Source organism: Lonchura striata, chromosome 1A (genome assembly GCF_050655825.1).
Source record: "Lonchura striata isolate lonStrDom1 chromosome 1A, ASM5065582v1, whole genome shotgun sequence".
Taxonomy (NCBI): Eukaryota; Metazoa; Chordata; class Aves; order Passeriformes; family Estrildidae; genus Lonchura; species Lonchura striata.
The window spans coordinates 64,734,699-64,749,722 of NC_140741.1; the positions used below are offsets into that span (position 1 = coordinate 64,734,699).

General features: G+C 37.1%; 1 protein-coding gene across 11 annotated transcripts in view; it reads left to right on the top strand.

Moving 5' to 3' along the window:
* PHTF2 (putative homeodomain transcription factor 2) overlaps window positions 1-15,024 on the top strand; it is a 75,723-nt gene that overhangs the window by 28,961 nt on the left and 31,738 nt on the right. For 8 of the 11 annotated variants that reach the window (XM_085569327.1, XM_085569335.1, XM_085569331.1 and 5 more), the window contains 5 exons: window positions 919-988; window positions 4,392-4,577; window positions 8,961-9,126; window positions 9,789-9,953; window positions 14,461-14,662. In XM_085569327.1, the coding sequence (XP_085425453.1) occupies window positions 919-988; window positions 4,392-4,577; window positions 8,961-9,126; window positions 9,789-9,953; window positions 14,461-14,662 (789 nt within the window). The remainder of the gene's footprint in view (window positions 1-918; window positions 989-4,391; window positions 4,578-8,960; window positions 9,127-9,788; window positions 9,954-14,460; window positions 14,663-15,024) is intronic. The other 3 variants (XM_077783649.2, XM_085569336.1, XM_085569337.1) reach the window with 2 other exon arrangements.

A 15,024-nucleotide genomic window follows, 5' to 3' on the forward strand; every position in this document is an offset into this window, starting at 1 on the left:
AGAAATGTACAGTTTACCAATTTAAATGCTTTTTGAATGAGAACAGTTAAATGACTTTCATAATAATTTCACGGTATTCTAAATATTTTTTGAAATATTTTATTTTACTCTGTATGAATTGTATGCTGTGATTTCCTTAATATCTGTTATGACCGAGAATCTAAGCTAAGGGGAGCAGAATAAACTCACAGCTGTCTTTGAGGCTTGAGAGTACAGCATCACATTTTAGCATTAAAAACAAGCTTGAAAGCTTTGCCAGCGAGTGTGATTCTTCTGTGATGGAAGCTGCTGCTTCTAAAAGAAAAAATAAGCTTGCTTTTCTTCCTGCAGCATTCCTATTGTGTGGGATTTTCCCCTTCCTTTTAATTGGCTGATCTATATTCAGTACTGAGGAAAAATTCAATACTTTCCTAGAATTTGGATTTCTGAGAGCAAGCTTGCTGATTAGTAGCTCCTGCATTGCAATGTGATTTGCTATCTGGGTTTGGAATTAAGGAGTTGCAGTGTGTTTTGTGAAGTTGAGTTAGACATCTAAGTAGAAAAGAGATTCAAGAATGTAATTTGTTGCAAAAATTATGAAAGGCTATAGACATGTATTACTAATTCTTGCAAGTGTGTGCATACATTGTCTGCATAATGCAAAGCCATGAGTGCTCAGTGCCTGTTTGAAAAATAGCCTGGTGGGTCAGTAATTGGTTGGGTTTTATATAGATTGTAAAGTGTGTAAAAGGCATCCATTGTGCATTGTTAGTTGGAATGCTTAATTTAGAGTACTTTAAATCTATGAATTTGACATGTGTGCCTGAATTTTCAGTAGCAGTATAGGTTAAATGGAATTATTGACCACATAGATATTTTTGTCTTTTGTAATGTCTGTCATCTGCATGAAAGTATTTTGATAGTATATATCTGTTGCAGGGTTTGAGAAACAAACCAAAGAAAACAGGACATGTGAAACCAGACCTCATAGATGTTGATCTTGTAAGAGGTAGGTTCCGAGCTATAAAAAGCTGTATTTATCAATATTAAAATAACTGCCATCCTTTGTCTTATAATAAAAGTAGATTAGTAGGTTTAAATTAACCCCAAATGAAACAAAGCACAGCCAGCCCTACATAATTCTTCCCTAAAGCAGATGGATAGAAAATGTTGTTAAATAATGATATTAAGATTAAATTGAAAGGTTAAGAATTTAAATTTTGTTGTATAGATTTGGATTTTGAGAAAAAAAAAAACTTTTGCATTGTCTTGTTTAAAAGTCTCCTACTGCCATGCATTTAGACTTTTTTTAAGTCTTCTGATGTCTGGAGGGAATGTTATGTTGAAGTTTCTGGATGGTAAAAATGTATAGGCCTTGATTGTTTTTTGCCTGTTTTAAATAACAAAATGGCAGCGGAAGGTCAGATGATATGAGACTTTTAGAGAAGTTTAGTCTTAATTTATTCTTATCTGTATGTAATTTCCCTTATGCCTCGTGAAGGCTAGGGAAAACATTATTTATTGATTTTATCCATGAGCCCAGCAGCCAGCACAATCTTCTGCATCCATCGCGGGAAATCAGGTGGTGAACGTCTTGCATCCCACACCCAGCCTTGGCCTCCAGAAGCCTCCTCGTCCCCTCTGTCCCTGGGGCTTGGTCCCCTCTGTCCCTGGGGCTTGGTCCCCTCTGTCCCTGGGGCTTGGTCCCCTCTGTCCCTGGGGCTTGGTCCCCTCTGTCCCTGGAGCCTCCCTGACGGGAGCTCTGCCTTGCCAGGGCTCGGTGGCTGTGCCACGCTCGCTGGGGCTGCCAGCACCATGGCCACGCCACGGCCACACAGTTCTCCCCAGCTCTGGCATTGACAGCCTGTGCTGGCACTCAGCCCCGTGTCCCAGCTCCATGTCCTTGGACACGGAGCAGATGGCCCCTGGCCCAGGAGAGTCCAGGGAGTTTAGGGAGAAGTGAGTCCATGATGCTGTTGAGGCAGGATGGGAATGAGGAGATTCCGAGTCAGAAGGCTGAAAGAGTGAAACTCTGATTTATTTCCAAATGTTTTGCTCTTTATACAGAGCTTCATCTAGGCCAATTCCATTGGTCCTGAAACCAACCTGCACCATTGGTGTACATTGTATGATGCACAGTGATAGAACTTAAATATAAACAATGTGAACAACAAGAGATATACAAAACCTTATTTACATTATTTTCTAACAGATTCTCAGGCTTCTGCCTGGTTAGAAACTTTCTGTTTCTCTCTTTGACAGAATCTGAAACCAGTCCAGGCTGTGCTGAGCAGCCCTGTGGCATGGCCACACAAACAGTGCTCTGGCAGTGGCTGTTTGTGTGACCAGTCCTTTTTATCCCCTTACCCTTCAATTTCACAGCACTTGTTCCTTCCTAAATTGCCCAAACCCTTACTTTCTCCCACCCCTGGATTCTTCCCTAAATGCCCTGTAAGTGCTGTCCATCTGAGCTCCTTATCCGTGAGTCCCACTCCTCAGGCAGCGTCCCTGTTCCTCTGGAGGGTGACTTGGAGAGCTGCTCCCAGCAGTGATGGTGAGGGCTCACCTCTCACCATGGTCTGTGGGGCCATGACTCTCCTGGGACAGCCCTGGGCAGGGCCTGGTCATGGTGCACATTCCATGGTTTGGATTCCCACCTGCTTTTCTGCTTCTCTCCTGCTCTGGCCTCATGGAAATGGGCCTGAGCTGAGCTGATGGTTCCGTGTCCATTTCCTCTTGGGGTTCTGTAGGTCAGGGTGACCCCAAGAGATCGTAAAGATCTTTCCTTCCCTAGCCCAACACAGCCAGAGAAAGAGCCTGGAATGCTTCTGATTGTGCTTTCAAGGTTGTTTATTTCTTCTTATCTAAATATTCTTGCTCTGGCTAGCTAGGAGGCCATAGAATTCTGACCTCGAGCTTTGGGTGGCTCCCACCTTATATATGCAAAACTACGTGTCTGTGTTTACAATTTCTTCGCCAATTCCCATCACCTGTGTTAGACTATGAATCTCTACCTTAAACCAATAGAAAAGTGCCACCATCACACCAAGACATGGAGGACAAGATGAAGGAGAAGAAGGCTAGGACATGCCTAAAGTCCTCCATCTTGTACCCTCTTGAACCCCATTCTAAAAATCCCAAAATTCTACTTTTCCACCCTGTATTAGTTCAAATATCACACTACTGAAACCCTTGTGACTTGTAATTCCTCATACAAAATTGACAGCTTTTTCCACAGGCTAAAATTGAAGCCACAGATGTTTTTGACTTCTGATACCAGGGTCTCTGAAACCCCTGCCAGGGTCTCAAGACAGCCAGGGCAGCCAGAGGGATGTCCTGGACTCTGACAGTTCCAGTGGTGGGTCTCTGAGGAGAACCCTGGAAGGACCCTGCAAAGTATTATTTGGGCTCCTTCCTCCCATTTTATCTTTGATCTGCTCTGTGGTTGTGCAGATCACTGTTCTCACATCACCTAACAGTTTAATTTTATTAAAATGGGAATGTGAGAGAAAGAAACAAAATCAAGTAAAATTTGAACTTACAAGAAACTAAGAAACAATGTTAGACCTTTTCAGTGCAGTGATGTACATCAATAGCCTTCAAATGACTGCATGGATGTCTAAGTTGGCATTAAAGTAGTTTCAGAGCTGGCAGTTTTTTACTTTTCAGCACAGAGCTCACTACTGCCAGTGCTGCTTGTAAATGAGATGGGGATGGTGTAGTAGCATGCAGTAGTTACCCTTTCAAGTCAATAATTTTGCATAATTTAAGTCAGATCCCCATTAAGTAAATTTTACACAATTTTCTGGCTGGGAAGAAAAATACATAGAGAGATATGGGAGAGAAAGGACATTTGAATGGGAGAGATAAAAAATGGTATATAAGGAGACACAAAGATCGTTTCTTTGGATGGCTTCCCTGCTCCTGGGGCTTGTCCTCAGCTGGACAGATTCACTTCAGCGCTTCCCAACCTCATTTAGTTTTCCTCAATGACATGGCTGGTGCAATTTACAGATGTTGGTATTTTAGATCCCTTTTCTGTGTTGGGAAAGGACTCTGCTGTGCCTGCACAGGCATGTGGAGTTTTCATGAGACTTACTGCTTCGTATAAAGTTTCTGATACCTGTATGAAACAGAACAATTTTTAATAATTCATTTTAGAATAATTTTTACATGGCAATGTTTTGTTATTCAAACATTCTGAAATGCAGGTATTTGTAGAAGTTTCTGATAGTGGCAGTCAAGAGGGCATCAACAGTTTATGCCATATTTGGATTGAGGAGATATTATTTAAAGGAGCAGTTATTAAATACAATAATTTGAATAAATCTTGCACTTCCACCATTTCACTGTCTTAACTAGGCTGCTATTGAACAACTGAGGTTTCTATTAGCCATAATGATGAAAAAAAGTATTATTTTTTTTCTTTTTTTTTAAAGGATCTGCTTTTGCTAAGGCAAAACCTGAAAGTCCTTGGACATCTTTGACCCGCAAGGGAATCGTGAGAGTTGTTTTCTTTCCGTTCTTCTACAGGTGGTGGCTGCAAGTGACATCAAGGGTCATTTTTTTCTGGCTGCTTGTTCTTTACCTTCTCCAAGGTAGAGTTGCATTACAGCATCAGCTTCAACTGAATGCCTTATTTTAACCATATGGAAGCTGCAGTGTGCTGCTTGGTTCACTTCATGTTGTTAAGGTCTTTTACAGTGTTTTCAGAAAATATTGGAATAACATAGTCCCAAGCATCTCTTGTTTAACATTTCTTTTACATATATAAAGGATGCATAATGCAAAATGTAGCAGTCTCTTCACAGGTTTTCTTCAGCATTTGGCATCACATCTGAATGCAATCCAAGTTTTCAGGACTATTAATTCACTTCAGGACAACTGTTAACAAACAGAAGTCAGTTCACAGCTTTTGAGATATTTGGTATTGAGTTCTAGCAATCTGACTTTGTGAGTCCCTTAATTATATGTGATACATAAGAGGAAAATCAGAAAGGGAAGAATGTAATGGAGTGAGTCAGTATCTATCAGTATAAAAGTCACCAAAAGAATAAGTGTTTCAGAAGTTTATACAACAGATACGGAACAGAAGGTTAATGAAAGTTGGGAGCAATATAAGTACCATGAGAAGCTAAATGACTAATGAATTTTCCACTGAAATCCTATTAACATTCAGTATTACTTTTTCAAATTCACCATCTGTCGTCTCAGTTGTGAATCATTGTATCATTTGGAATTTTTAATTAGAACAATATATGGAGTTTAAAAAAAAAGGCAGTACCTCTTGTGTGATGTTATTAGCAGATATTAAATTAATCTCACCATACCAGTGCCCCAAGACCTGCAGTACTGACAAACACTCATGTGGCCTTCTATCTAAAGTTTTTCTTATCCCCAATTCTGAGATAGATTCCTAATTTGTCTGTGGTATGGTAAGAGATCTCATAGTGTTAATAATTTTAATCCTGTTTATAGTAATATAGGTAGTAAAGTACATAAGTTGTGGTTGGGTTGTTACCATGTTCATGGGTGTCTTATTCTGAGAAACACCATTGCAGTAATTTTATGTTCCTATTTGTAAATTTATTTAAAAGAAAATATACTCATACTTAATTTGTGGCATGTTTGTAAGACCCTACAAGTAGAAAAATAGTGAGACAATGCAGATTTTGAATGCAAGCAAGTTTTTAGGACATTAATTACAGAGATTTCTTACAGCCCTTTTTCCTGTCAGATTTCTTAGGGTCTCTGGTTTACTAAGATGTGGATGGAATGCATCATTTCCCTAATCCACGTGGATTTTTAATGTGACAAAGTATTTCTGTGGTTGTGAGTTAACAAATAGCAGGAAATAATAAATAGTATTCCATATTGCACTATAATCCAACTATTTGAAATACTTGATATTAAAACTATGCAGAATTAGCTACAGACTTTCTTACAGTTCTTGAAATAAATTAAAAGACTTAAATATGTAAGTGAAATTAAATGGACATATTTACTTATTGGGAACTATTCAAAACAACCCCCCTAAGCACTTATATAGAAGTTTTGCTTTTATTTTACTCAGAAAGTCTGCTTAGTTATTAATTTTTTTACAGGGTTGGTAAGGCAACACCAAAATGTGGAGAATCCATGATGGAAGCTTAAAAATAAAGCACCTCAAATTCCAGTGGCCATATTTCTGCCCAGAACCTCAATATTGTAGTTTGGACATTCTGTCATCATGACAGATTTTCACTGACATTGCTTTAAAATGGCCTGACTATATTTCATTTATGTGTTCATAATTAAATAATTTACCTGAAGTTTTTTTCTATAGATTTATAAATTTCATTGCTTGGAATTATTACTTTAATATTGATTCTCTTTACAAGGGTACTTGCTAGCATTTATGTAAATCTACAGCAAAAAACTTTTCCTTGGCTGTAAATTTAAACTTTTAAGTTTTATTTGCCTTGGTTTCCTTTAGTGTAAAGTGATTAGCACAATGTTTGATAAGAGAACTACAGAGAAGTATTTTATACTCAAGGTCACAGAACAGGCCAGTGACTTAAGATAGAAGTAAAACCTTTTTCTTCTGCTTCCTTGTCTATCTAGTATATAGTAATACCTCATTTTTAACTTAAAACCTTTTTATATTCTAAGGAGAAAATGAAGTACAGAATTATTTATTGTACATTTCTTAAGTATAAAACAACAAACTTTAATAGTGATGTAGTGTTTTTTTTGTTTTGGTGGTGAGATATATAAATATATATGTATATATTTTTAAATTTGGTATTAAAAATATTTCCAAAGTTTAAATGCTTTAAAAAGAAATGCTTGTTGGCCTTTGAAAGGTAATGTTGCTTTCTCTGAGGCAGCTTTTTGTTCAGTGTGATATTATTTCATTTGTGTCTGTTTTACAAAATAAGTCACTGTGTTTTAGAAAAATGGAAGTGGAAATACTATAAATACAGAAAAAAATAATTAAAAGCTCTGTTAAAAATCCTGTTCCAGCCAATTCTGCCTAGCTGTCAGTAGGAGCAAATCTTGGATAATCTGAACTAGAAGATATTGTCACACTATGCAGAAATAAATTCTTGGATTTCCCTCCTATCATACTTAAAAAATATCTGATTGATAGTATTTTTCTAAATCTGTCGTGGTAGGAATGTGCAATCTGCTGATTTTTCTCCTCTGCAAAATGATTTCTTCTAGACATCTCTGCTTTACTTAAAGTTTTTTAAGCAGCAGTAGAGAATTTTAAAGTTATTTTGTGTACATCTACTCCTACAAAACATTTCACATGGAGGTACGTGTTTATCCAAATTGTATGATAGGAGCCAAAATCAGCTCCTTCTTTACGTTTTATACCTCATGAAGCTAATTGTGTGTGTGAGGAACTTAGATAAGCTCATTTAGAAAGAGATAACATTATCTTTTCCTATCTGTACCTATTTTATTGATTTTTAATAAGTTGGATTTCTCATTGATGCATGTGGTCTTTGAGAACCCTTATACAGCAAAAATGTAGTTCACTTGTAGTAATAAGGGATACTCCCATGCAAAAGTTTTGTGCTTTAATTTAGGAAAAAGACAGAGGAGAAATTAGAAATAGTTTTTCCACAATCAGAAATAATTCCATTGTTTTGTATGTTCATCATGTTTCTAATACTGGTTACCTTGCTAAAGATTAGTTAATGAAAAATGCATCAAACCTCTTAGTAGAGAACATCACATCCAGATCTCTGCTCTGTTTGGTGTTGCTTCATGGGATTTATTTAGATGCTTGAATGTGGCACATAGCTTTGTATGTGGCTGCATTTTTGCAGTCAGTTTCAGTAGAGAACTGGTGACAGCTGTTGAACTTGTATTTTTTGTGCTAGAAATAGGTCTAAATTATGTGAGTTTTCACTTCTCAGTACACAAACAAAACCAAGTTCTCGTGGGATGTGCAGATGTTAGGCACAGAGAATTATTTCCCAGTTCTGCTTCTGAATTGTTTCTTGGAGTTTCTGTGGGTATTTCTGGTTTTTGGGTTTGTTTTTTTTTTTTTTTCTTGGTAACTTCTCTCAGCTGAGTTATACAGCCCAGCTCATCAAGCCAGAGCAACAAGGACATAGAGCAAGCAGAGAGGAGAGGGGTTACCTTTTCCCCCTGCTTCATGCCTGGTGGATGTGTTCAGGTTGACCTGGAGGCTGTAAAGATATTTCTGAGTGTTTGGACTCTGGGAGCAGGAGCCTGGTTGTTGGCAGTATATGGAAAGTAGTTATAGGGTTATAAAACAAACAGTTAACCATGGAATTGGAAGCTGGTCCTTTTTCCAACCACAAGTTCTAGATGGAGCCCTGGTCACTTCAGCTGGATTACCCCACAGTTTACATTGTTTGTCTTTTGATCTTTCCTACTGCTAAAAAATATGCACACAAGTATATATAGAGCATTTATAGGGTTGTACTTATGCATGGGAGCCCTTCCATATGGGCAATTTTGTCCCTTGGCTGGGACATGGAGTTTAAAATGCATTCTGCTGTGTAAGGAGTTTCTAGTCTCAAGTCTCACCAAACTCACTGGATTGTGCTTTGTCATAACACATGATACAGAATTAAAATTATTTGAGTTGCTTTAAGGATGATATTTACTTTTTGGTTTTGTCTCCTACTGATGTTTCACCATAGTTGAAGTTGTTCCATGACAGATACAGCTTTCCAAATGTTTTTCCCCTGCTTATTTTATTCAGCCACCTTTTTTTGGGCAATGCCTGTAATATCACAAGTATGAAAGAAAAGATGGGTGCTAAGACAGTAGTCAACTGTTTAGACCCTAATTGCTGCTGTTTTTCAGCAAAATAATAATTTTGTTCTCTCATAATTACATGAGTTGGCTTAAAACGCAGGTAAAGGTCTGCATCTGACTGGTTTGTTTTTGACAGAAGCCATATGAGTTGGCCATTTCAGACATTAAACATCAACTTCATTTCCCTTCTTTTCCAGTTGCTGCTGTAGTGCTATTCTATACAGCCCAGAGCCCACATAATATACCTCTGACTGAAGTCATTGGGCCAATATGGCTCATGTTGCTGCTTGGGACTGTGCACTGTCAGATTGTTTCAACACGAACTCCTAAGCCACCTCCCAGCACAGGGGGTAAAAGAAGAAGGTATAGTCTGTGTTAAAGTACTTTATAATTTATGATTGTTAAACTACTGTAGAGAATGTGCATGAAAAAAAATGTAGGGGTTTACAGTGTGTGTTGCTAGAGATGAGAAATCGGTTCTGTGTTTTTATTTGGAACTTAAAAATGGTGCTTAATTGATGCTCTTTAACTTTTATGCATTAACTAACTTAGGCATAGTTTTATTTGAATTTTAATGCATTAAATCTGACATTTTGTCTCAAAACAGTTATCTGCATAGTGGTGGAGTGACAGAGTTTATATTACTTCAAACGTGGTTTTATAAATCTGTCTAATAATCTGTGGAAAGTATATGTGAAAAGAAATGATCTTGGAAATATAGAATTTAAGTCTTCCAAGCACTCCACTGACTTGTGATTTGCTACAGTGAATTGTCCCATTAAAATGGGAAACACTTTTGTAGGTCTAAGCTTCTGATGATGAAATATGTTTTGTGTTTAAGTATATAGTAATTAATGTATAATTTTTTTAAATTAAATGGAGTTTATGAAATTGATATGACAAAGCTTTAGCAAAATACTTTGAAATCTTGCTTGTTTTTGCATGCTTAAACTGCTGAACACGTTATAGAACTAGCAGATTGCACTCACAAAACTACCTTCCCATTTTAATCTCTTCTGACAAAGGAAATTAAGGAAAGCAGCACATTTGGAAGTACATAGGGAAGGAGATGGCTCTAGTACCACAGATAACACACAAGAGGGAACAGTGCAGAGCTACGGTACAAGCACCTCTTGCTGTATTGGCGCTGTCTTCAGAGATATCTGGCATGCTGCTTTCTTTTTATCAGGGTTTGTATTTATTCAAGGCTATTATGTGTTAGAGATGCACTATCCCTTTTCTAATAAGTAAATATTGATGTAATGATTAAACTTCTATTGATCTAGTTTTTGCTAATAGCAAACTCACCTAAGTGAAAATGGACTAATGTTTTGTTTCTTGACTTTTGCAAATGCTGATGCAATAATTTTGAAAAAATGTTGAATTGTCATAGTATAATTTAGGTTGGAAAGGACTGAAACATCATTTAGTTCTCCCCTCTTGGCATAGGCGGGGGGCAACTTCCACTAGACCACATTGTGCAGAGCCCCATCCAGCGTGGCCTTGAACTCTCCAGGGATGGGCCAGCTGCAGTTTCTCTGGGCAGCCTGTTCTGCACTCATCAGCCCCTCACTTAATAATTTCTTTCTAATTCTGAAAACTAAACCTATCTTTTTTTCCATTCTAAACCAGTGCCCCTTGTCCTGTCACTACATGCTCTTGTAAAAAGCCCCTCTCCAGCTCTGGAAGGTGCACAAAGGTTCTCCCTGGAGCCTCTTTGCCAGGCTGAACAGCCCCAGTTCAGCTGTCTTCACAGGAGAGGTGCTCCAGCCCTCTGATCATCTTGTCCCTCCTTTGGACTTGTTCCCACAGTGCAATGTCCTTCTCATACTGGGGGCCCCAGAGCTTATCATGGTTCTCCAGGTGGGATCTCATGAGAGCAGAGTACAGAATTAACTTTTAGTTAATTATATTTTGTTGACCATGTAGGCTATCAGGAAAAAAAAACAAAACAACTTAGTTTCTCAGTTTTAATCCAATGAAAAAAGTTCAACTGTTTAATTTTACTTTATTACATTACCTCCTTGTTACTCCAAGAGAAAGCTTATTCAACTCTGTCACTGTCATCAAATGACACAGTTTTTGTTCAGGATTCAAACACTGATCAGGCTATTAAAAAAAGTTTTTCAAAAACCCATTCTATAGCTGTAAGTGCAAGACATGCTATGCATGCAGCATTTTGAGTTCTATGTATCAACATTTATCAATAAGTGAAAATATACTCAGTAAATAGTATGAAATTGAGAAAAGGGATAATGCAAATTATTACATTGATGTTTTGTGTGCATGCTGCATTGTAGATACAGCAACACTAACATGTCTGTCATACCTGTGATCTGTGCTCTTAACCACTGGTAAAATTTATGTTACCTTCTGGAGTATCTACTTAAAACTTGGACAAGTTTTGAAAATGTTGTAAGAGGAGAGTTCATTTGACTTTCTCCTGTATGGGTTAAGCTCTCTCTGATAAACTGTAGGTCACAGTGATAGGCACCAGGGCTGTTCTTTGGGTCTGTGGGCATTAGTCTCTGGTATGCTTCAAGTGTAATCTTATAAACTTTTTACATTGACGATACTGTTCTGCAGTAAGAAGAGTGTTGGAAGTTTTTTTTTTTTCTTGCCTTTCCTGCTGTTTTGTTCAGAGTATTTTCAGTTGAGAAGGCTATGTGGAACTTATCCTAAAGACTTGTTTAAACCATTTAATGAGAGGTAGTGTGTGTATATATATAGATGTTAAGCCTCCATGATGACTACTTAATATATACAATATCTTCAAAGGAAAAAGAACAGGGAGTGACTGAGAGGGCTGTAAACAGGCCTTAGTCCTTTGTTAACCCCTTCAGTTGCAGAGGCACAGTTGCTTTTATGTCTAGAGCCATACAAACTTGTTCAGAAAAACACCCTTTTTTTTTTTTTTTTTTTTTCCCAGGGGAACATGCAGTCCAGTTTCTTCATGTAATTTTTTTCATAATAATACAAACAGTTTTGTCAGCACAATGGGAGTGGGCCTGGGAATGAGGAAGCAAGAGTACAGTGTGGAGTACATTGACTACTTGGTGATATTACTTAAAGAAAATTATATGAAAACTCAGTACAAGGAGGCCTCACAGCTACACTTGTCCTATTTCTTAAGACATACTTGGAAGCTCTTTAGATAAGCACATTAGAATGTCTCATATAGAATGTCTGATTGGTACTTATTTTCAGCAGTTTTTCACTTACACAAATCTTTGACATACTGTTTTGAAGAATTTTAAGTATAGGTCATAAATACATGCTTTCAAATTAACCTCAGAAGTTACATTCTCTGTGTTAGGGCAGGACTCTGTGTGCCTACACCATTTGCCTGTGCTCAGATCATTGGTAAACTGGAACTGTGTATTAAATAAATATCCCTTCCATTGGCAGAACTCACTCTGACTTAAAAATTATAATTCTAAGCTTTAATCCAGAATAGGGGCAATTTAGAAAATACAGTTGATTAAGAATGTATGTATATATAGTAATTCTAGAAAACCGTACATTTTTGTCAGCTAGGGATATATTATTTGTGTTTGTTACTGTGGAGTTTTTTGTTCCGTTTTTCTTTTAAATATGTGCACAAAAGCCTAACTTTAAGCCCAAATGTATGCTTTTCTGGCTTGAGACCTACACTTAAATTGAGGGAGTCTTACAAAATAAAAAATAACTTTGGTTTCTCTGTTAGAAGCAAATAAAGATTTCAGTCAAGCTCCCTGATATTTAGAATGAGCCTTAGCTGATACCAGACCAGTAACTTCGGTCTTGCGATTTTAGCACTCAAACATTGCTTGAGCAGTGAAATCCTATCTGAAAAAGTTGTGCATACATGGTTGTGTTCCTTCTTTCTCTTATCTGTTCCTATTCAATTGTTTGAGGCTACTTCTTCTAGCTTTAAAATTTTGTATAAGATGTATATAAACGTCTCAAATCAAATTTGGAAGAGTTGCCTTCAAATTAATCTGCTTGTACAGTTTAGTAGCTTGTGGAGGAGGTGTTTCTGACTGGATGTGTGTGTGTGATGATAATTGCATTTACTTCTGCACTGTCTGAAATAAATTTTCAAGAAGTGTTGGAGGAATATTTCTTGAATTACAGATTAGCATATCTGGATTCCTCCTTATTGCAGATAATTTAATTTTAATGCTACTTCCTCAGTACTCACAACTGACCTTATTATTTTGCAATGAGTTGCCACTGAAAGGCAGTCCCTTTGCTTTAAAAGGAATATCAATGTTAACCTTTTTCCTGGTTAGGGTGACAAAATTAAGTTAAAGATGGGAAAGGAGGATTAAACACTTTAGTAACATTGTCTCTTCTCTTGATCATTTTGTCTGCATTCCTTTATTCCATTTTTTCTGCGTCCCTTTATTTTGTGAGCTGGATTGGTCCTTTTTGGATTTTTTTTTTTTATATTTTATCCAGCTGTCCCTAGCTTTTTGTTTTCAGGACTCCCCTTTATGTGTGGGATACCTTATCTTGGAAGGAATGTGAGGCAACTCTCCAAATTCTCCCAATTTGTTTGATGTACATATTAAAGAGGAATTTAATCTTCTGCTGTGTAATCCAAGCCCTCAGAGAATACCTCAGTCCTTAAAGAGAAAGGCAGTGCATATTCCCTCACAGGAGCACCAGATCAATCAACAGATTCTTGATAGTTCCCTGACCTATGCCCAGTGCTCTATTTGTAATAAAAATCAAAAATTTCAGAAGCATTATTTATAACAGTTTCCTCTTTTTTTTCTCTCCCACCCTTTTTCCACCAAGCATTCTGAGAACTTAAAAACTAAAATTTAATTTACTTTGACAATAGACAAGTTTAAGAGATGACTAAAAGTCCCTGTCAGTAAGGTAGCAAGTTCCTCTTCCTCTTCATTCCTTCATCCACTGCACTTTCTAGTTTGGGAGTATAATCATCCAAATGTTTGCTTTGAGAGAGCCTTCTTCTTGGATGAGGTAGTCTTGCTGATGCAATTATTGTCTAGGAAAGGGCCTTGATTCTAGAGGATGTTATGGGAGACTACTGAGTGAGAGATTTGTTCTTTAAAATCCTTGAGGTTTTGTCCTTTAAAAAAGAGCTTAATTGGTATTTTTGAAAGAGATACTAAAAGTTTTGCCTGGGTGTTACTGGATAATGAAGAAAAGAGTAGATCCCCTTCTCTTTAGTAGGGTTGTCAGTAAGCAGAGTATATTCAAAGCAGCACCAAATATTAGTGTACAGAGTACTGAACAGCATGCTTGTTTGCAGCTTCAGGAAATTGCATGCTTGCTTTGAATTAATAATTATTAAAGCAACTTCTGGCATACCTCTCCTATTTGTTAAGATTGAATAGAGGATTTTTCTTTCACTGTTGAGGCTTGTAGTTCTTCAATTACCGAAGCTGCTGTGAAGTTTTATTTTTAAAAAAACAGATTTCCTTTTATCTTCTTTCAGTAGCTAGTGATATATATGTCTTTCACATGCTGCAGTCTATTTTATAATAGTTTTATTGGAGGATAATGGGTATTATTTAGAAGATGAAATAATTACAAATATGGCATCAAAATCAAATGTTAATACTGTTAGTGGGTGGACATCTTACTAAAGCTAAAACATGCTTGATAGGAATAAGCAGGATTTAGACTGCGAAATAATTAAGAGAATAATTAATTTAATATATGTATTTGTTTTAAATATAGATCTAAGAAAGCAAAAACCTCAATAGATAAATCCACTGAAACTGATAATGGCTATGTGTCCCTCGATGGGAAAAAGCCAGGTAAAGGCAGTGAAGAATGTGTGCAGGGCCATGAACGGCGGTGTGAAGTGATTAGGCCAGAAGAGACAGGGTGGAGCCCTTCCACAGTGAGGGATGCCTTGAGCAACCACAGTCACCACAAAGTAAGTGTGTTTTGTTGCTTTTTATGATGCCTTTGATGCATTTTTATCTACTTTATCCTTAAAAATATTTTAAAAATTAAATTAGGCTTAGGGTCCTGGAGCCAAAAATTACGGTATGTTGTCTTACTTCATCATGTTCCTGGCCTTTCCTTTTTGTAGGAGGAACCTTAGTGGTGTTTAAACATTCTTTGGTATTCCTTATTTCAATGGACAAGTTTGTGTGCTGTCTTTTATCTCTGGGTATTTCCTGACCAGTTAAGCATTCTATACCTTCTCTGAGAGTCTGGGTATCTATGGTCTGTCTCTGTGATAAAATGGACCAGATTTTGGGTTACTGACAACATGTAATTTTAAGGTCATTC